Consider the following 22,644-nt stretch of genomic DNA (forward strand, 5'->3'; position numbering starts at 1 on the left):
TAAGACAACCACCACCATCACCACCATCACCACCACCACCACCATCAACCACCACCACCACCATCACCTTTACCACAACCACTATCATTATCATCACCACCACCAATATTTACCACCACCACCGCTATCATAAACATACATCACTATCACCACCATTACCATCATCATCATCATCATCTTCATCATTATCATCATTTTTTTGCAGTATGTAGTTCACACTTTGCAATTTAGTAGGGGTGCCATTTGTTAGGGGAGTAAGCATAACACAGAAATGTACTGATTGTGGGATCATATTTTATTGAAATCGCAAACTTCCAAAAAAGGAGTGTGACCTCCGCCCGCTAAAATTGGACAGGGGGAAATAATTGGAGTAGTAGAGCTGTCGAAGTTACAGTTATGCATAAAAAAATGGACAGTTAATTCGTGATAAATTCTATTTACTCTCACAAATATATATTGCTACATATATTGATCGTACGGCCATAATGTATCACATTTACTTTTCAACTGTTTCGATTTTAGACGAAACATTTTAGATGCAATATTTTTATCTTTGCTATCTACAATATCAGGAAGCTGCTATTTGACATTTGTTTATATCTTCGTTGTACTACAGCTTGGTTCAGCATTCAAACAATTTTGGATCGTCTTTTTTTTTTCCAATGCTGGCGAAATAATTGATCCAAAGGCGCCAATTATTATATAAAAAAGTGACAAAACATAAAAAGAAAAATATTGATTAAATGGAAAACCAATTGGATTGGTATTTGTTGAGATGTCTTTGATGTTTGTAAGAGACCAAGTGTAAATGCTGCCTATAAAAGCTGGACCAATGGATCTGAAAATAGAAAAACAAAAACAGTGCGTAACAGTTCAATAAATAAATATACAGTAGACGTCCGTTAATTGTTAATTCGAACGCGCAGGGGACTAAATCATTTGTTCGAATTAGCGAATGTTCGTATTATCGGATGTTCAGAAAAAACAAGAATTTTAATAAACGTTTTATGCTAATATAACTTTATTACAACTTTACTACAACTTTTTATAAAAATCTTTTAACGTTGTTTGCTTGGTGATGGGCAAGGCCTCCAAATTCCTTGTGAACTTCATTTTATTAAAAATGCCAATTTAATTGATAAATTGAAAGACATTTTGCCATCAATATGCAATAAAAATGAATAAAAATAAAAACGTTTTATTTTTCTATAAGATTTTATTTATCGATACACAAAAGTTCGAATTAAGGAGCATAATGCAGCCTTGGGACTAAAATAATGTTCGAATTAGCGGAGTTCGATTAAGCAGGTCAAAATATAAGAACCTCAAGGGACTTGGCAATTTGTTTGAATAACGGAAAGTTCGAATTAAGCGGCATTCGAATTAACGGACATCTACTGTATATGCTAATAGATAAGCAGGTGAATAGAAAATTGGTATAAGATTAACAGGCGAATGGATAAACAGGTGAATGGATAAACAGGTATCTAATAAATAGGCAAATGGATAAAATGGTGAACGTTGAAGTGGTGAATGGATAAAGTAGTGAATGGATAAGGAGGTGAATGGATTAACTGGTGAGTGGATTAACAAAAAAAAAATCTTTCAATCCCTGACATAAATTTCACTGTTCGTAACAACAAGCAATTGAGAAAGCCGTTTTTACATACGAATTTTTGCTGACGTTAAAACGCCTAGTTTACTCGATTTTTCGCGACATTTCAGGTCGTTGACGGGTTGTTCCAAATTGCGGACACTGTTGACAGCACAGCTAGTGAATTTTCGATCTACACCCCTTCCGAATTATGGACAGTCAAACGACATTAGATATTATGTTCACAATTAGAAAAATTCATATACCTTCCAATGGACGAAAATGACATGCCTAAACCGTTTGCAGAACCGAGCATTTCAGATGTAACGGTATTATTGATGAGAACATTGATTGCAACAAAGCCACACACCACCGAAACTTTTTGTAAAACAATAATAAACACCACAACCATCCATAAACCGGTACTAAAAAGAAGAATCAAAGAGAATAGAATCCAAAGAAACCTGTGTATGAAAAGTCTTTTCTCAGACATTTTCCTGTGAAAAAACACTTTTTGTTCTTCGCTAAAACGCAAACATTGTCAATAAGAAAATCTAAATATTCATGAATCACCACTCCAGAGCATTTGCTTCTCTTTAATAGTAGACGTTGTCTGTCTTTTTGTGCGTCAAAATGGTACCAAAAAAATAAACACAGAATGCGGTAAATAAAGGACCGGCGATCCTGTGGATTCATCCATGGGCTTCCGACTAGTCTCTGTCATAATGGCCACTGCCTGTCTGTCAGTCAAAGTCAAGTCGTTATCTAGCATGACTCGCGTCATGTCATGCTTAATAACGCACATAATTTTCAACCTACAAAAGCGATATGTTTCTCTCAACTATGCTACGAAGGGTAACTTAATGGAAATACGCGTTTCCCGAATTATTTGCTATTTCTAATATTATAATTTTGATGTTTGAACTTTAAGATCACATTCAGCAACATTGAATTGATGTGTGTAAGTTTTTAACTTAATCTGAAATGGAAAAATGCTATTTTGGTGGCGTTAATGTTACGGTCAATTTTTTCCACAGTTTTAAGCAGAGGTTATACACAAAACAAAATATTAAAAAACCTGTCTTAACAGGTTGTTTGTTTGCTGTATGAATCTAAAGATTTAAAATTTTATCAAGTTTCAGGTGAGGAATTCAAAAATCATGTTAAGTTGATTGGCAGCGGTACTTAAAAAAAAAAGTATTTCAGGAAAGGTGTATTTTATTTATATAGTTATACCCCTCTATAATAACCTTTTTTAGGCAATAGCCAGTCATTCTATCACTTTAATTTCAATTCTAAATATTTGCGAGTTTGCATTTAAAACAGATAACTCAGCCTCAACTTAAGAAACATCGTGTTTCTCGGCCTGCAGTTCCTCGGACGGACAAAGCTATAAGGAGGTGACGGAAGGTAACAATTATTCTGCAAGAAAATAAACCAGTTTGCCAGCTTGTGCAAAATCACGAACCTGCTTGGCATCATTTCAACGAACATCGGCAACCATGGACATAGAAACGCTGACAAAAGATTACTTCCAATAAAGAGCTGAAAGCAAAATAAAAATATCACTGTTCACACTGTAAGTACTGTTTACACTACACCTTAACGAAGATTTACGCAAGAGAAGTATTTTTTATGCTGAATTAAAATAAAAGAAAATGGAATCAAACTTGTTTGCTAAAATATTAATGTATTGGTAGACTTGGCACCGTTTTAATGCTTATATAGGGTTTATCTTTATTGCATCAGACTGTACTTAAGGAGGCGAATACTTTCAGGCATTAAAGTACAGGTTTTTTTTAGATTTTGTAGACCAAATTTGTTAATTACACTCAATACTTCATTAAATCTTCAACCTAGATCATTTTATTGGCTTGAGGAAAAATATCGAAAGCTGTCTTCTTAACAATAGCAAAGCATTTGATTAATTCTACTACTTTTTTAACAGTCTTTTTGGTAGATCGTGAAAATTATTTTTGTAGCGAAACACAACTTCATGCACCGTATACTGTCAATACATTGTAAGATATAACATTTACCTACCGGACACTTACTCACAAGAAATATCGACGTTGTAACACACAAAGCTCCGTACTTACTTTTCTGGATCCAAAATATTCAACGGCCTAAAGAGGGATTTTAGGGATTTTGAAAGTTTACTATTAAAGCCTTCTTTTTAAAAACGCTCGACTTTTGACAGAGAAGGTGTCAGTTAGGAACATAAATAAGCCATCTAAACTTACTCTGGGTACCAATAGGAACTGGCTGGGGAGTAAGGTGGCAGAAATCATTAGAAAAGTTAATCCAATCTTTGATGTTGAGAACTGCATACCGTCTAAAAAGACAAGCAGTATTGACCGAGAGTTAATGAAGCATGATGATACAAAACATTTATACACGTGTTCTTTAAAAACAGTTTTTTGTTTAAAGACAATTAATTCTGATATATATCCCAACCAAATCTCGGTAGAGGTTAAGGGAAATAGCAAAGCACGGTTTTTTTGTTATGTGGTGTCATTCGTAAAGAGTAAGCCAATGACATAAATTTTTAGGATTTACGTACAGGGCACTTTGATTACACTCATAAGCGCAAGAAATGCACACATAAATTTTGGTACTTATTACAAAAATACCACTGGGTTTGTTTACAAAAGAGAACAGCCTCGACGTTGTTTTATGTTGTTCTTACAGGTAGCTTAGCTACCCTATATAGCTACATTAAGGATTAAACTAGCATTTATTACTTAATACTTAGTAAAATAGGTCAAGTTTAAATATTACATTTTTTCGCTATAGCTAGGTAGACTAAGTATGAAAGGACAAGGCTGAGCTTTTTAGCTCGGTTTAAAATCAAAACTTAAAAGGAAAATTACATCGCAGTTTTTAAAATTATATTACACATACTACAGAACACCTGCGGGAAATCTCATTGTTCATCAAGTTACCCCATATGGGTAATATGGAAGATTTCTTCATAAAAAACCTCAGAAACCTTTTCAAGTGGATTACTTTCACATTAACAAAAATTGAAAATTTTTAAGATGAACTTTTGCGATTTTGTCATTTATTAGTTTTCAAATTTCTCGCTGGAAATTTATAAGGTTTAAAACCCATGTCGCACAGTAACTTTTTCGTCCTTATCATAATGTGATATACATAAGCTATGGAACAAGCAGGAAAATAAAAACACATAAATAGAAAAAGGTTGTTATAAAATAATATAAATTAATTTCAAACCGATTAGTCCCTGCAGCCATTTTGGTGTCAGCAGTATGAAAAACTATGCTAAAATCATAATAAGTAAAAGTCCTATTACTTCAGTAAAAATTGAAATAATGACTTGAAACTTAGTATTATATGTTTTTAGACCAGTTTGATGAAAGGAACCCAAAAAATTTTTTTGCTACTATTATAGTTCTTGAGTTCCTGAATTTAGCCATTTTTGGGGACGCCGATAAACCTTTTTTGAAAGCATATTATTTTGACAAGCCATGTGTACAGATAACATTCAAAGTGATTCTCAGGATTTAAAATAATTCAAACAGATAAAATGTGTCCCAGGTTTAGGACCATATACCTTATCCAGCTCTATAAATACAAAGTTGTTAGAAGTTATTTTTTTGTCCACCTGGATCTGCAACACGTTTACTTGCACTAATCGCTCAGCCTGGTGCCACTCACAATTAATTTTTGAATATCTACAGGAACTTATTATGCAAAATGAAAAATGCTAAACAACTGTATTTGCTTTGCAGAAGTAACAATAGGCTTCATCATAAGTCCTGTGAATGTTGGTTTATGAAAAATGTATTATACCTTTATGCTATAAGCACTCCATTGGATTTGTAACACATTACACTAAGTGTCCTCCGTATGACACAGTTTACCCTTTACTAAGTCTTAACCTGGACAGAGACTTTACGTCTTCCGGCTCCAAGCGAATATTACTTCTGGCTATACTTTCCAAAATTTTGTTATTTCATAAAAGAAACCTGAAAATCTACAAATATTTATTTATGAAAAACAGGTTTCTGTTCGATAAAAGAAACCTGAACATTTGCAGGAATTTATTTATGAAATATAGGTTTCTGTTTGTCGTGACAACATATTTAACCAACATGCAATGCCTTGCACACCTAACTAGCTATATACTCAAGTCTTTACTGCTCACTGTTATGGGAGGTCCAAATTGCTAGCAAGTAGCTATCTTTATTTAAAATGACAGAATGCCTTGAAAAATCTTTTGTATAGCTAGCCTCATAAAACTAATATATTTAGCTCTTGTACTTTATCACTTAATTATTTAATAACAAATGTGCCCCTGAAGTGCTGGCATGGTATTAGCTAGGTAGCTTAAAATCACAAAATAAATATTATCCAGATGTGACCATCCCTCATCATCAGACATCAGAAAGGCGTTTCTGTTCTTTACTTCTCATTCTGGGGTACCTCAAATTCTTGTAAATCCAATGAAAAAAAATTACTAAGACTTCCTCTCCTTTCCCTTGCACGACTCATGGCATTTCTCAGCATGTCTTCAGTTCGAAGCCACGATTCCTTAGCTTCCAACTGCGTCTCGTTCACAAGTTTCAGCGCTAGCCAATGTGATGGACAACGTCGAGGAACCCTGGGTAACTTTGAAAAAATGTGGTTCTGCCTTATGATTTTCAGATTTTTGCTGCTGATATCAGCATATTTTAGCCCTTGAGTGCCACACCTCCGTATATATAGGAGTTAATTATCTTTAATATTTTCTTCGCTTTTTGAAAAGATACTAATTTAGAAATGCAACAAAGATTGTTTTGCTTCCATAAAAGGTGTGGTTACTTTTTACTTGGCTATATGAGCATAGGTGTGTTCTACCTCAAGGGAAGAAATGAATGCAAAAAGAAGAATGTGGAATTAATGTTTGCGTATTTACCTCATAGCTTATTCGGCTATTTGGATAATTTTCGAGGTCATGTTCGCAAACTTAAATTCTGCAATATTTCCATCTGCAAACAATTATAAACAACGAAATATAAGAAGATAATTAGAAATTTCTGGAAGTTTCACTTCTTATTAGTAATTTGTTTCAGTGGACGAAGACAGTTAACGAACGTTCCGAAAAGAATGGCTCCATTAAGCGAAAGTTCTATTTTTGGGAGGTTTCCCTTGTATGGTAGCAACTGTAACTTTTACTTGAAATTCTAGTAAAAAATATTCCCTCCTTAATTCTCCTTAAAACTTCAAGAACCCTCACAAATTCCCTAAACTTAAACAAGGAAAACTACAAAAGCACCCTACTGTATTCCATAGCTGTAGCAAAAAACAATGGAAGCAGTTCTCCTCCTCCAATTGCTGCACAAGAATAGATGCCATATAGAAAACTAACTTGAACACATTCCCTTATGCTAAAAACAAAACATTACTTCATTAATGGACAATTTTCGTTTAGCGTAGCTTAAAATGACGGTTTCAGTTCCTGCTGCCTTGTTACTATCTCGCCTGCGAGGAGTATTCAAATACAGCTGTCCGTCCCAAAATGGAAATTTTTGGCTCTCTGAGCACCGACACGGGAGTAGTCGTGTGTTCGAATCTCATCTTGGTAACTATTTTTACTTTTTTTTTTCTTTTTACTATCTCGCCTGCGAGGATAGGTTTCCAACTCGTAACTAACTAAATGTCCCAAATGGGCAATTGCAACGTCACAGATTTAAACTTCGTACCTAAACTCTCTAAGTACTTGGAAGTCATCTAAATGACGTTTCAGGCCAAAATTGGTATTTGTTTTCGACAAAATTTGACACAGTTAACAAAAAAGGTATGCTGAACATAATAGTGACATCATAATTTTGATTTTTGTCACCTAAATGTCATTTTAGGCCAAAATTGGTCCAAAAATTAAAACTACTTTATTTCAGACAAAATTTGGCAAAGTTAACAAAAAACGTATGCTGAACATGATGGTGACATTAAAATTTTGATTTTTGTCACCTAAATGTCATTTTAGGCCAAAATTGGTCCGAAATTAAAACTACTTTATTTTCGACAAAATTTGGCACAGATAACAAAAAAAGTATGCTAACATGATGGTGACATCAAAATTTTGATTCTTTGTCACCTAAATGCCGTTTAAGACCATAAACGTTTCAATCGCGCGACTTTTAACCATGGATGATAGGCTGTATTTTTGTTAGCAGAAATTGTAGAATTGGGTCGCATTGTGGATGTTTCATAGTTGTGCATTTTTAATAGCGAGATAGTTTATGCAGCGCCTGCATCTTGGTACGTTTGAAATAAAAAGAAAGATTAAAAAAAGGCTAGTATATCACTTTAGGATTACCTAAAAACTTTAACAAATTTTAAAGTTTTAAATTTCAGCAACCACGTTCTGAAGCCACTGTTCCCGTCAGTATCTCTTTTCTTTTGTTTCTTTATCTCCGTCTCTTGACAGTCGGTAATTTTGACAGGCTGGTATTTTTTAACTGGTGGTTGCAACAACGGTGACAACTCGTCGTTATTTCTAAATGATAAGCTAAGTGGCATTAAAAGGAATCAAATAAAGATCTTGTAATTACTTTTAATAATGTAGTTTTGAAACTTAAATTAATGTTGTGTTGTATGAAAATGTTCTAATATTCAGTTTACTTATAAAATAAAACAATCGAGATGCCCTGGGGCTTGAAGATTTTCGCCATTAGTAACACATATAGGCGAACCAGGGTTTCAAATAACCTGGAAAAACTTGAAATGAGAATTAAAGACCTGAAAACTAAGGAATATGGGAGAAACATTAAATATAAAAAATTTTATAATTAAAATCTCAATTATGCACTATTTTCTAAAAAAATAACAATTCCATCATATAAATCGATAACACCTTCTTAACAATTCCAATGAACAAGTAGTTTAATATTCATTAGTTCAAAAATTAAAATATTAGCATGCAAGTGTCTTAGTTTTTAGATGTTTGGAACTTGCACTTAATTTTGCCAGTTTATTTTAGTTGCTTCTTGGAGCTTTTTATCGTTTCTTAGTATTATATAATCGAAAGCAATAAATAAGGAGAAAAATCAAAATGGCTTCAAAATCCAATTGTTGCAGCTATTAGTCACGTTTGCTTTCTCAGTCCAATTCGTGAGAATCTAAAGTGCAACAACTCTCGTAAAAAGAAAGGTGAAATTCATACTGTAGTGTTTTTAGACTGGCTGAAAAAAAATAGCGTAAAAATAATTTTGCATCGGCTATTCTTTTCGGGTTTCAGAATTTAGGCATTTTAAAAGAGGACAAAAAATAGGTAAACCAGCTCTTGACAAAGCAATTCTTTTTGATTTATGTACATGATAAGAAAATTAAACATATGGACCAGATATGCCACTTTTTATAAATTTATGTCCGGGACGTTGCATTTCACAAACAGGTCATGGTATGAATAAGGTTAATCAGGTGAAAAGCGAATAAATAAGAGGGTCCCGATAGCATATATAAGGGTGAGTTTGGGCGACTTTTTGAATTAAATTGGCGGTTGTCCGCCGAAACCGCCCGCACTTTCCCGAACTCGCCAGGATCATTCCCGAAATGCAATTCCTTGTAACATACTATACAGACGATAGTTGGAAAAAGGCGCTTGAAAAGAAAGGAGTCAATAAAGTTTATATATAAGTTATTTATTAAGTAAATCTTATTAAAAAACAGTTTTTTCAAGAACGTTGCTACCACATCGTAAGTTTCTTTTAATTTTAATAGTTTTTTGAATCATTAGTAACCGTTGACCTTTATTTTACGGACTTTCCTCTTGTTTGACTGAGTTGATAAATACGGCAAAAAGCGACTGACATCTGAAGAATTTTCATGCAATTTGATTGGCTTGCCGGCCAAAATAACGTATTCTGATTGGTTTCCCAAAAAGCTGACGACTTTGACCTAAATTTGCATTCGAAATGTGACACAGCATGTATTTTTCAATAATCATTGAATTTTTTTGTAACTGATGCCGTGTAATCTGAATTTCGGACCAAACGAAAGCACTTAGGAGGGTTTGTTCGGACCAAACGAAAGCAATCAATGAATTTTCAGACCAAATGAAAGCAATCAAGGGCTCTTCGGACCAAATGAAAGCATGCAAGACTAATAAGTAATCAGGCATGGCGACTCACGACATGTGTGCTGCAATAAGATGCAATAATTTTTTTAATGTGCAAGAAATATACGTAAAGTTATTACATTACATTGTCTCAAAAATATCATTACAGTTGCTTATAGATATTGGAACATATGTAGCTAGCTAGCTAGAGCTACCTATCTACTAGCAATTGGTTTCTGTTTTATTTCGTTTTTTAAAAAGAGTTTTAGCCCGTTAGAACTCCTTTTAAAGAAAATACAAATCTAGCTTCATAAAATTTCGGATCACAAAATAAATAACAAACGGCCGTTGTAGCTTGGTGAAACTGGCGAAACCAACTGAACATAAAATAATAATTCAAAATGATTTGTTTGTAAAAATAATAGGTTTTTGTACCTTTTGTACCGTTCAACAGGGTAGTTCTGTTATCAACACTCAAAAACTAATAATTCACGTACCGCTTCACTAGTCGCAATAGTAAAAACGGAGACAAAAAAAGAAATCCATTTTAAAGTTCTACCGGCTAAAGCCGTACAACAATAATAAGCCGACCTTAAAACAACAATTTCTAATTCAAATAATTTATATAGCTAGTAAGCTAGCTAGCCATTTTGTGAACACTTTCGAATTCTTCAGACAGGTTCAAGAACTTTCGGGTTTGGGCCATTCTCGACCCCAGACTTCTTTGATATAAACTTGAGTTCATCTCAAAGAACTCTGGAGTCGAAAATGGATTTGGCGTTAACCTGAATTGAAAATAGAGCTAAGAAGCCAGCTGACTATTAGCTAGAACTTTTTTAGTATCTAGCTAGTTGAATAGCTATTGTCACAGTCAGTAGATTTTTATGAGCTAGAAAAAATATAATTTCGTATTGTTGATTGTCAGCAAAATGTAGCCTAGATTATCTTGTTAGCATTATTTGACTGAACTAGCTATCCAAAATACGACAATTCTTACCAGATATGTCTCGGATCTAGCAACTACACGATTTGCAACAATAGCTTCAAGTTTGTTGATTGGAATTCATTACATTTGACCATGTAGTGATTTACAGCGAAAGTTTTGGCCAAAGACTTTTTTAGCCCGGGCAGCCCGGGCAGCCCATGCAGCTCGGGGACGTTCTTGCTATATCTGAAGAATACTTTGTTTGTAGCATGCCGTGCAAAGATCATATTAATACTATATTTTTATTGGTTAAAAATAAAAAATAAACCGTTTTTAAGGCCATGGGTGAATAGACGTCCGGGTTCTGCACTGCCTGTATCTATTATCATAAGGCGATATTAAAGATTCCACCTGACGTGGCGGAAATCAATAATTATTTGCCTTCACTTCACCTGTCTACCTTGACTGTTTAACAATTGAATTTGTCCAAATTTAGTCAAATGCCAAGACGTAAAAAAAAGACTTACCTTCGTGCTTGTGGCACAAATATTACGATGAGAATGATGGACGCCGCGAAACATATCGTCAAAATTAAATTTGGAATAAGTATGGCGAATCTTTCGAAAATGGAATCTGCAAAAAAAAATTGATAGTGGTATTCTGTTTAGAATGTTTGTACTGAAGCATTATCTCGGTTTCCCTGCAGAGCAATTTCCTTACCTTATGCTATTAAAACAAACAAGTTAACGAGTAGTCTTATATACCAGTCGTCTGTAACGCGACCCAGAATCCGTGTTAAGGAATATACTAAATCATTACAGTCGAAAATGCAATATATTTTTGTTAATTCACCTTGGACGCCTTTCCCCAAAGATTGTAATAATTTTTTTATGCTGAGGATGCAGAAAATTAGCTATGATCGAAAGTTCTTTAGACTTTTCGAAGGCTGCAGACTAATTTTTTTATGTTGCCATTTGAATTTATCATCACAAAATATGAGTTGTCTCACCACTAATCCCACACCAGATGGTTTTGTTAATGCAAGTTTTTTTTTTTTTGGTCGACAGCAATCATAAAAAGTTCTTTTCAACAGCTCATACATTAAATCAAACTAACGGAGGACAATCTCAAATTTGATTGCACGAAATGAATTCGTCTCTTAGCACTTTACTCATGATCTTATGCAATGATAGTAGTTAGTACATAAATTACTTTTCTTAAAAACACTTGGATATTGCTCTAATGGAAACACCAAGAAACCTATAAAATAAATTGTCAATTAAGATCAACAATACATACGCATTAGAAAATTCAAATTTTACTTACATTCAAAAGTCTCACTACTGGAATAAAAATTTCAAACAGTTTTTAACTATCGTCAATTTTTGTTATTTGTTTTCAATTTTGTTGTGCTTCTCGTAGTAAAAAAAATAAGTTTTTAAAATTATCAACTAAAATTACAACAGAAAGATGGAAAAAAAGATAGAGAAAGTGTCATTTCGTTACATTAAATTTTATCCAAAAAAATATAGAAAAAAAACCTGCTAAACTTGGACCAATGATGTAACCAATGCTACCAGAGGAAAATAAAATTGAGATTGCAGAACCCATATTTGTATCGTCACAATTATCTGCCAAGACTGATTTTGAAATCACCAGCAAAGCTAAGAGGCAGAAGAGGAAATTTTCAATTTTGGAATGTGAAATGTTCTTAGACAAAACAAATATAGTAGTAAAAGGGTGTACAGTTAACATTCACAAGTTTACTTTAAAACAAAGCAAACATTTGTAATCTTTTTTTAGTATTTACCATATTTTGAGGTCCTTCGTAGGCTAAATAAGTGTTGAGAGGCTTAATTAGTCTTCATCTAACTCCTAGTTCAGAGAATCACTTAATTAACAAAGCCTAGTTTAATTAGCAGTAACTAAATAATTAGACGATAGAAATTAATGAAAACGTTGTACCACATATAAAGCAATTAAATTGAATTGCGGCTACTAAAGTCATATGAATTTCTTAATCCAGTTTTTAACCTTTTCCAATAAAATCTGATTACATTTTTTTGCTCCTAAGTGTGTTCCACCTCTTTTTTAAGGCCTTAACAAATAATTAATCTCTCTATATTGAATTTGCTACAGCTCATACTAATTAATTACACAGTATGTTGTCATTTAATTAAATTTACCATATTTTCACTTCTATTCCTGCTGTGGAATATTGTTATTATTACTCCGAATATTTATACAGGATATAGCCACTTCAGTATTGGAAACATTGTTTTCAATGTGGGTCCTGTGTTTGGAATGTATACATTAAGTATACACCGGTAATACCTACCCAATTTCCCTCACATGGCATGGGTTGACCCGTAGCTGTCGTAAAGGCACTTGCTAAACATGCCCGCGCTGTGGACCGAACCACGGACCTTGTGATTGCGAAGCGAACTCCATAACCACAAGGCCACGCGCCTTAAATAAATGTATGTCTTATCACAAGAAATGAACGCAAGCATAAAAAGAACGCAAAGGAAATTACATTCAATAACTGTTGTTCTGTTTGGTAGCCTAATGAGATTAATTTCCTTCAAATTATTTTTGTAATATTAGTAGTAGTAATTTCAGTGGTTTTCCATCACTCAAAAGGCGTTAAATTCATTAAATATAAACTTACCTCTCCATGTCTTAAGGCTATTTTCCATTTTAGACAAAACAAAACAGAAAATTTTTTTTTCTAGTAATTTCCACTTTATAATGTTGCGCAATAAAATGATCTGATTGGCTAAATAATTTACTACCTGCTGTTTCTGTACACAACGCAAAGAAAAAGTTGAACTCGATTCTACTTTGCTAAGAACATAATAGACAAGAAAATTTCCCGTTCACGTGATGTAAAGTAGCATGCTCGGAAGCGTTTGTTATCCTTTCCGTTGCGTTCCACGGAAAATCTTTTCAAGGTGGAGAACAGCCTTTAGCCTACTATCTTTTTTCGTGTTGCAACATACCTGAAGATACTCCCTGGATAAACCGCGTAGCAACAGCCCAGTAGAAGCTGTTGGTAAAGCCAAAGGCCAGTGTTGAAAACATGACCAACACAGTTGAGCAGATCAATACCAACTTATTGCCTTTCGCATCGGCAATGTAACCCCAAATTAAGCTGTAAGATAACATTTATTGGTGAAATTATATTTCTTCCAGTACTGTTACGTTCCTTTTTTAAAGCGTATATTTTTATATAAACACGATAAATGAATAAAAATCTTTTATATCAACCTGAACAATGTTCTTCCGACATATAAAGAAGAGGCGATGATACCAGCGTATAATCCTGAAACATAGGAACAACAATTTATCAACACTGATAAAAATTTTATCGAGAATCGAATCACAAAGAATTTACTAACTTTTATATCCTGCTTTGGACCTATAGAGATATTATTTTGTTCTAAAAGTATTTTTTGGACAGTTTTTTTTTTACTGCATGACACTATTTCTTCATCTAGAAACCTTTGAAATTTGCCCAAAATACGAGTTTTAAAAGTGTTTCTTTAAAACTTAAAATCCTTCTATGTGATATATTGTATGGTTACACCTGGGCGTTGGCTTTCAAAGTGCTGCTGTAAAGATGGTGAATCTAAACAGATCGTTGTTTTATGTTACACCTACCAATTTCCCTTTACAAAGTATAAAAACAACGGTTCATATGCGAGATATATTATAATTACATTTTCACATTAGTTTCCCAAATGCTATGTATGTGGCGGACTTTGAAAACTAAAACGCAAGTATAATTATTCTATATCTCGCATATGCACCGTTGCTCTTATACTTTCCATGGGAGATTAACTAAAGATTTATACCACCTTTTTAATTCTTGGTAAACGAAACAGGTTGTAAAAGTTATATTGCATAAAGAATAAAAATTTGTTCTTTGTAAAAAATTGTAGGTATTAATACGAGTAATAGATATTAAGTTTCAGTACTGCGGTCTGAGTACAAGAGTCCATTGACACAGAGTTGTTTCTCTTTGTAGAGTGTTGTTGTTACTGATTACAGGATAAAGTGGAAAATAGGTAAATATGATTAACAGCCATGCATTATCATGAATTATATTTTGTTTCCTTAAACTTTATCGGTAGGAACTAGAAAAATGTTTTCTTACAGAACAATCTAAATTTCCCATCAACCCCATGTAGAAACACACTAAGGGTCTAAACTTAATAGGGATAAACAAAAGGCGTACTCATTAGCTAAGCTAGTATAGTATATATAGAAAATAATTTCTCAGTACCTGTATCAACTTCTGATGTTCCGAAAGACTAAAAAAAAATCAATAAATTTTTAATTTAACCTAATGAGCATGAATTTAACTAGCTCCGGGCAATTTATTTGTGTTGTCAAACAGCAGAGAATATGTAGCCGCCTTAATCACTTAATAAATTCTGCAATAGCAAGTTTTTGACATAAAATTAAGTGGTATAAACAAACTAGCAAAAAAAACTGAAATGTTGAAATGATGGCGGCATTGATTATGTGAAATTATGCATAAAATTTTAAAAATAGAGGTTTTCTTAAAATCTTATTGTGGCAGTCGGAGGATCTGATGAAAGAAAAGATCTGATCAATGAAAAGATTTGATCTTTGCTTCATATTTTGAAAGTTAATGCAATACAGAAAATAAGAATATTACGGATGCTATACCAACTTTCATGGAAATCTTTTTATGATGTGGATAAAGGTGACAAATTTTGTTGTTCCTGTTAGAAAGAGTGAAAAAAAGTGACGAAAAACAACTATTGATTTGATGACCTTACTGATAATGTTTAATTTATGCGAAAAATCAACATATGTGGTTGTGAATGAACTAGTGCTTTCCCAAAGGCAAAGAATGTTAGCATGATGAAACACTTACAACATACGATGAGACAAAATAAGAAGAATACATAAAGCGGACAGTATACGCGAAAAATGTCCGAGATCACTGATAAAAAAACTGTTGTGTTTGATGGAAAAAGGAATACCACTTATACTTTGGACAAAAAACACATGAAAAGCCAGGTTTATGACGTCCCCGGCAAAAAATAAAAAAAATAACCGGTATAAATAATATTACTTCGTAAAGCATACAGCAGCCTCAATTGTTTTTTAAGTTTAAAAAAATCATTGGCGGCAAGTTATTATATATCAACATGAAAAATCTTTTTTAAACAAATAAAATATTTTTAACTGCAACATTAAGAAGGAAAAAAATAGAAAAAACATATCACCTTCACCAAATTTGGCAGGTAGGAAAATACCATTGTAACCGTCATCATATCGAATAACTAAAATTGAAACGAAAACTTCAGGTTTTAAGTGGGTTTGTTTAATGATAGAGCTTTTCCTTTTTTTATGGTTCATATTTTATGCAGTTAACTGTCAACTGCTTTGTACCAGGGAAAAACAGGTAACCATATTAGAAAAAAGATGTTATCAAAAGTTCTGCAAAATGCGCTAGGAGTGGCTGGGATCAGACTTTGCACTAAGGTATAACCAAAAAGAGTAAGTAACATATGGCTTAGGCTGTAGTAAAGATATGTATCACGTGTCTGATCTCTTGTCTATGCCAGCAACTAGGCCTTAATGAATTCCTACAGAGAAACATATCTACATATATATGTTACATCCTCACATCTGTAAGTATGTGAAGTTAAAACAAATAGATACAAAACATTGCAAAAATATATTTAAAAAATTTTTTTAAGGAATTAACCAGATCCATTTTCTCTGAATGTGGGTGTTCTATAAAACATACTTACTACTACAAAAAATAAACTAACGAGAATCTTTATGGGTAATGGGGTTACTCCCTCACGATGCATCAACCTTGCAAGACGATTTTTTAAGCTCATCTTTATATTCAACTTTTTAAAAGCAACTGTTTATAAAACTAAGAATTCAAAATACGAATTTTTTTTTTCAGCAGGTTAGAGACAAAAAAAAACTAAAAAAGTTTATGGAAGATTGGATAAACAATATTAACTATTTATTCCTCCAGTAACTGAAACAATAGAAGTCAATAAAAGTAACACTGCGTCAAGGGCATGCACAATTGGTAAAGTTGTTGTAAATACATTTCCCAGCTGTTTAGTAGATCTTATCATTCTTAAACTAAAGGATCACATTTATGCCTTGTCGCACTTTATTATGCGGCATCTAATATCGTCTTTTTACACAAGCATACCAATATCAGGATATTAAGTGTTAGCTTTTGAAATCTTTTTGTCACAGCTGTAGTAATTTTTTAAGTACCCAGAGAGTGTTTTAAATTTAATAATATAATATAACAGGTAATTTGGACAAGATATGTCGCGCAATTTACAATTATAGAGGCAATAACGAAAGAAATTATAATAGAGTTCCGTGATTCTAAATTTATTTTCGATTACAGCTGCAGCAAGAAGTCTCTGTGGAATTTGAAAATCACAGCTACTCGAACATATTTCAAACTGTGACACATCGTTTTTATCCGCCGTCGTTTTTTCAACAAAACAACGTAGTAAACAGCCGGGAAAAGTATTTACAACGTCCAATTGTACCTCACCCTTGACGCATCGTTACTTTAGTCTGTTAATAACTTTTATTGTTTCACTCACTGGAGGAACAAATAGATGAATATCATTCATCCAATCTTCCATAAACGCGTCAATTGTCTCGTTTGTGGGCAACAAAATTTACAATTAAAACATTAATTTTGTTTTTTTATAACAATCTACTGAGCATCAGAGGCCCTACTAAGCATTGACATAGTTAAACCAAAAATTTAATTATTTGCAAGTTGCCTTGGTCTTCTAACCTATGAAGTTCATCGGCCTTTTTTAAACAGTTTTCAAAATCATGCTGCCTAATTTTAATTTGCGAATCTCTACAACGATTGTGAATACTTGAAGCCATGTTTTGAACCGCTTGTTTGGTCACTACATGCTGGAATAATTTTGGCGACAGTGGAATTATCAGTATGCCAAATAACTGACTTATTTTTGTTGGTAATAATCATCCATATAGTTTGAACAGTTACATTGTAGGAGAAAATCCAAAACCTTTTTTAAATAGCGATTAAAGGTGGAACATTTGGTGGTAGGATGGCTATACTTTTATTTCTAATAAACTTCGATACTTTCATCATACCTTTTGTAACAAGCGGAAAAAATTACAATTTTTTCTGCAATCTGGATTTAAAATGTACTAATGAATCATCAGTTTGCAAAACAAAATTTCTGAAAGCACCAAGCTATTAATATACAGTGGAATTTCTCTATTTCGAACTCGCAAGGGACCAAAAAATTGGTTCGAGGAGATAGAGAAAGTTCGAGATAAAGAAAGGAAAATACCTTAGGCAGACCACAAAGGGACCAAGACTTAAGTTGGAGATAGAAAGTAGTTCGAAATGGACAGTAGTTCGAGATAGAGAGTAGTTCGAGATAGAGAGTAGTCAGGATAGAGAGATTCCACTGTTAGTGTCTACAAAATTAAGTATGTACGAAGGTGCTAAAGTTCCGAATTGTTGATTTCATAAAGTAATGTATTACTTTTAACGTGTTCGCATAATTTAGCCATATATTACGCAATGATACAAAGGTATTTATCACCGTCTTCTCTCATACCAAAAAGTAGAAAATTCATGGGAGCCAAGGTGAGTTAGGCTCGGCACAGCTTATACAATGAGCCTCAGAGACGCAACTTATCACAAACGTTTTTGTGTATAATGATATTACTTGGTGCGATCGATGCAATACAATAACGTGCATGTGTTATTCTTTGTCGGAAGGGGAGGGGAGGGGGGGGGGAGTGGCGGAGAGGGGGGGGAGTGACTCCATACACCTTTTATTGTTTATATCGTAATTACTTTGTTAGTGTACATCAATCCAGGATGATTACACAGCTGACATAAACTTAACCTCGATACCAGGACTCTTTTGCATATTGGATGGCGAGACAAACATCAGACCTATCAATAAAGGAAGCGCTGATAAGAGACAAAAAAACCCTAGGAACGAGGTTGGAAATAGCTGACTCTTCCTTTAAATATAAAGGCTGAGAAAGCTACCCGCCTAGTTATTCGGGATTATCTAGGAGTTTATTCACAATATTGTATCCCTTAAATAATTCTTAAAAATGGTTCACTCTACCAGGAAATTACCAAATTATTTTAAATAAGGATTGAGGGAGAAAACTGCAGCCAGGATGTTTTATCAACCGTTGGTTAACTTCCTGATAACGAGCGTGGTAAACGTGTATACAATCTCCAGATGCCACGTGTTGAATAACATTCGATCCATCGGTAGAACCTAGCAGCTCAAACACAGGGGCGTTACTACAATCGCCAACTTTCAAAGAAGCGTAATTTGAAATGAATGAACCTAGGTCGACGCAAAGATGTCCATTCTTCAACTTTTTGTTTTCATAAGAAAATGTTGTGCTCGGTGAGACTAAGCAGTTTCCGACAACCAGCGAGTTGGATTCACCACTTCGCATACACTGGTACGTGGCGTTTGTTAATTGCAATCGAAATTGACAATTATCTTTGGTGTCATAAAATGAATAATTTTCACTCGTCACCAACTCCTTCAAACATCTATTATGGGAAAGCAATTCGCAGATATAATTTCCACTATTATCCAAAATATTCACAGAGTTACAAGTGGGTTCGTATATACAGTACGTGAAGCACTTTTTATAACTTTGAACTAGCACTTCCCGTATCGGTGTTACGTCAAGCCTTTTATATACTCCTTTAACTTTGAACGAACTGACGTTTTTTTTCAACTGACGTTCAAAAAGTAAAAATTTAGAAGTTTTTTCGCAAAATTTTTGACGAACTTGCAGTTTTAAGAGCTCAAACATGTTTCAAAAGAAGAAGATTGTCACGCTGATTCTTCTGGTGTATTTTTTGTCGTGCAGATTGGAAAAGTCGACCGACAGATCGAGATTTGCTCCTACGAAAAACAACAACAAGCGAAGATTCTGCTCGCCAATCCGTCTGTACGCAAACCATTGTGCTACATTTCAGCTTAACATCTCAGGTACTGATATTCTTTTGTCCGGCGATGTCGAATCGAATCCTGGACCGTCCTCGTGTTCCCTGTGTCCGAAAACGGTTCGCAAAAACAGCAAACTCGTCAGCTGCTGTCGATGCCAACAGAAGACTCATCTCCGTTGTGTCGATCCTAAAAGAAAATCTACAATAACCGACTGGATGTGTCCGAACTGCTTGCCTTCCATCCTACCATTTTGCAACGTCCGAGACCTATCCCAAATCGAGCAAGAAGTTGCTCAACAACAGCTCCAAGACCTTCAACTCGAACAACTCAACCAAAACAGAAACTTGTTTAGTATCGCTCATCTCAACACTCAGTCAATGGTGTCTACATTCGACGAATTTGTGCTTTTTGTACACAAGTACGATTTTGATGCGATAACCCTCACCGAAACCTGGCTAAAAGACAACCCTTTCCTACTCGAGTACGTAAAGATCGAAGGTTACACAATGTACTACCATATTCGAGATAACAAGCGTGGTGGTGGTGTAGGCGTTTATATCAAGGATAATATAAAGCATAAATTGCGCAAGGATATCGTCAATATCAATCCAGCTCTCGAACATTTATGGGTTGAAATCGATGGGAAAAACAAACACTCGAAGCTACTCCTTTGTGTCGCCTACCAGCCGAACTTCACACACCAAGAAAAAGCAGAATGGCTCGACAACTTCGACCGCATCATTGGAAACGCTACTCTCGACTGGTCAGGAAATGTGGTGATAACAGGTGACTTCAATATTGATCTTTTGCAGAACTCTCAAATTAAAGACTCTTACCTTGAAACCCTTCGATCGTTCGACCTCACTCAGCATGTCAACTCTCCATCACGAAAAGGATTATCCCTACTCGATCACATCTCGACCAACTCCTCCTGCAAAGTGAAATTCTGTGAAGTTCTTCCAACACCAGAAATCAGCGACCACGATGCTGTATTCGCTTGCATCAATACTCGTGTAGCCAGATTTGAACCACGGTACAAGATCATTCGTGACATGAGAAATTTTGACCTGTCGGCGTATGTTGCTGACACCGCAACCATCCCTTTCAATGTCGTTTATGCAACTGATTGTACCGATGACAGCCTAAGCACACTCAACCATCTACTCTTTGAGTGCATCGAACGTCACGCACCGTTGAAGAGAATCAAGGTCACCCGTTCTCCGGCACCCTGGATGAAAGACTTAAAAATCACCAACCTACAACAAACTTGTCACGAAAAGCGTACTTTAGCCCACCAGACTCAGTTGAATGCCGACTGGAATGAATTTCGAAATGCTCGAAACGCTCTAAAAAGACAGATAAAATACACCAAAAAGACTTTCTACCGCAGACTTCTTTCATCGAAAAAGCCTAAAGAGATTTGGAAACTAATCCACCGATTTCTCCATCCAAATAAAAACGTTATAAACATCCAACCCTCCGAACTAAACGCACATTACATATCTACGGCACCCAGAATCCTTGGATCGCAATCTAAAGAAGAAATTCAACTCCTTCTTCAAGACCTCGTTACTGAAGCTGACCAAGAATTCCAATTTCGTCCTGTCACATACGATCAAGTGCTCAGAGAAATTAAAAATCTTCGAAGCGACTGTTCCGCTGGCTACGACAACTTCCCTGTAGCACTCATCAAACCCATTGCTGACCACATCGCATCCCCACTTACTCACATCATCAACTCAGGGATAGCTGAAAACACCTTTCATCAGCTGTTGAAAATCGGCAAAGTAACACCAATTCCAAAAACAGAACAGTCCATTACTCCAGACCAATTCAGACCTGTCACTGTTTTACCGATCTTATCAAATCTTTTCGAACGTTTAATGGCAAGACAGATCGTTGATTATATCGAACAGAACCATATATACCACCAAACGATGTCCGGTTTCCGCAAGCGTCACTCGACCGAAACACTCTTAATGAAGATTCGAGACGACATCGTTGGCGCGATGAACAAAGGCGAGGTCACGCTAGCAGCATTTCTGGACTATTCAAAAGCATTTGACACTGTAGATTACAAAACCCTGTTGATTAAATTACGAAGGATAGGCTTTTCCAACAATGCTGCTATGCTGATGTTATCGTACCTCAGTGACCGCCGCCAATTCGTTCAGATAGACGACAAACAATCTGACTACGGAACAGTGTTATTTGGGGTACCTCAAGGTTCAATTCTTGGTCCTGTACTATTTAACCTTTATACGGTCGACCTACAAGACAACGTCGATGGTGGGACCACAAACCAATATGCAGACGATACAAGTATCTATGAACATTGTAAGACTATAAACATACAACCTACAATCAACAACTTGACTCAACGATTAGACCAGCTGAAGCAATGGTCGACCACAAATAATCTTGCGTTCAATAACAGAAAAACGAAAATCATGCTTTTGTCAACACCGAGAATGGCAAAACTTCACGACCTCATGAACCCCAACCATTCAACATTCCATATCCATCACTCGGACCAACTGATTGAACGCGTTACCGTTTACAGACTTCTTGGCATCCAGTTCGATCAAAATCTAACCTGGGAAACCCATATCAATAAACTCTCTCAATCAGTTTATGCGAAACTATACGTTCTTCGCTATCTTCGTCGCACAGCAACATTTCGTTTGCGGAAGCAACTGGCAGAAGCCCTTCTAATTTCGAAAATTCACTATTGCTGTTCATTGTTTTGGAACCTGCCACTATTCCAGCTGAAAAAACTTGATAAACTATTGTGCAGAATTGCGTCTTTTGTAACGCTGAGATATTCCACGCTCGAGGATGTAATACAACTTGGTTGGCTGCCAATTCAGCAACAAATACACTTTGAAATTTTAAAACTTGCCCACAAATCGATTCACCAGGATGAGTTTCCATCGTATTTGAAAGGTTTCAAGTTGAGAATTGCTGGACGTGGAACTCGTAATGTTGACGAAGTTATTTCTAAGTATGAAATCAATGTGTCGGAGAAATTGTTTCTTGGTAA

General features: G+C 34.9%; 1 protein-coding gene across 2 annotated transcripts; it reads right to left on the reverse strand.

The window, feature by feature from the left end:
• Positions 1–396: 396 nt before the first annotated feature.
• On the reverse strand, positions 397–16,540 carry LOC130612295 (uncharacterized). Of its 2 annotated transcripts, none has more exons than XM_057433605.1 (15): positions 16,401–16,540; positions 15,849–15,905; positions 14,873–14,900; positions 13,855–13,909; positions 13,587–13,738; positions 12,126–12,248; positions 11,797–11,844; positions 11,112–11,217; positions 7,920–8,099; positions 6,881–6,987; positions 3,838–3,929; positions 3,694–3,720; positions 3,063–3,139; positions 1,861–2,019; positions 397–838 (listed from the first exon to the last, which is right to left on the reverse strand). In XM_057433605.1, the coding sequence occupies exons 1-15, from the start codon at positions 16,470–16,472 to the stop codon at positions 595–597; spliced, it is 1,527 nt and encodes a 508-aa protein (XP_057289588.1). In that variant the 5' UTR covers positions 16,473–16,540; the 3' UTR covers positions 397–594. The 2 variants fall into 2 exon arrangements, with proteins under 2 accessions (XP_057289588.1, XP_057289587.1); XM_057433604.1 differs by having other exon boundaries at positions 398–838; positions 16,380–16,534.
• Positions 16,541–22,644: the final 6,104 nt, after the last annotated feature.

This window comes from Hydractinia symbiolongicarpus, chromosome 10 (assembly GCF_029227915.1).
Source record: "Hydractinia symbiolongicarpus strain clone_291-10 chromosome 10, HSymV2.1, whole genome shotgun sequence".
Lineage (NCBI taxonomy): Eukaryota > Metazoa > Cnidaria > Hydrozoa > Anthoathecata > Hydractiniidae > Hydractinia > Hydractinia symbiolongicarpus.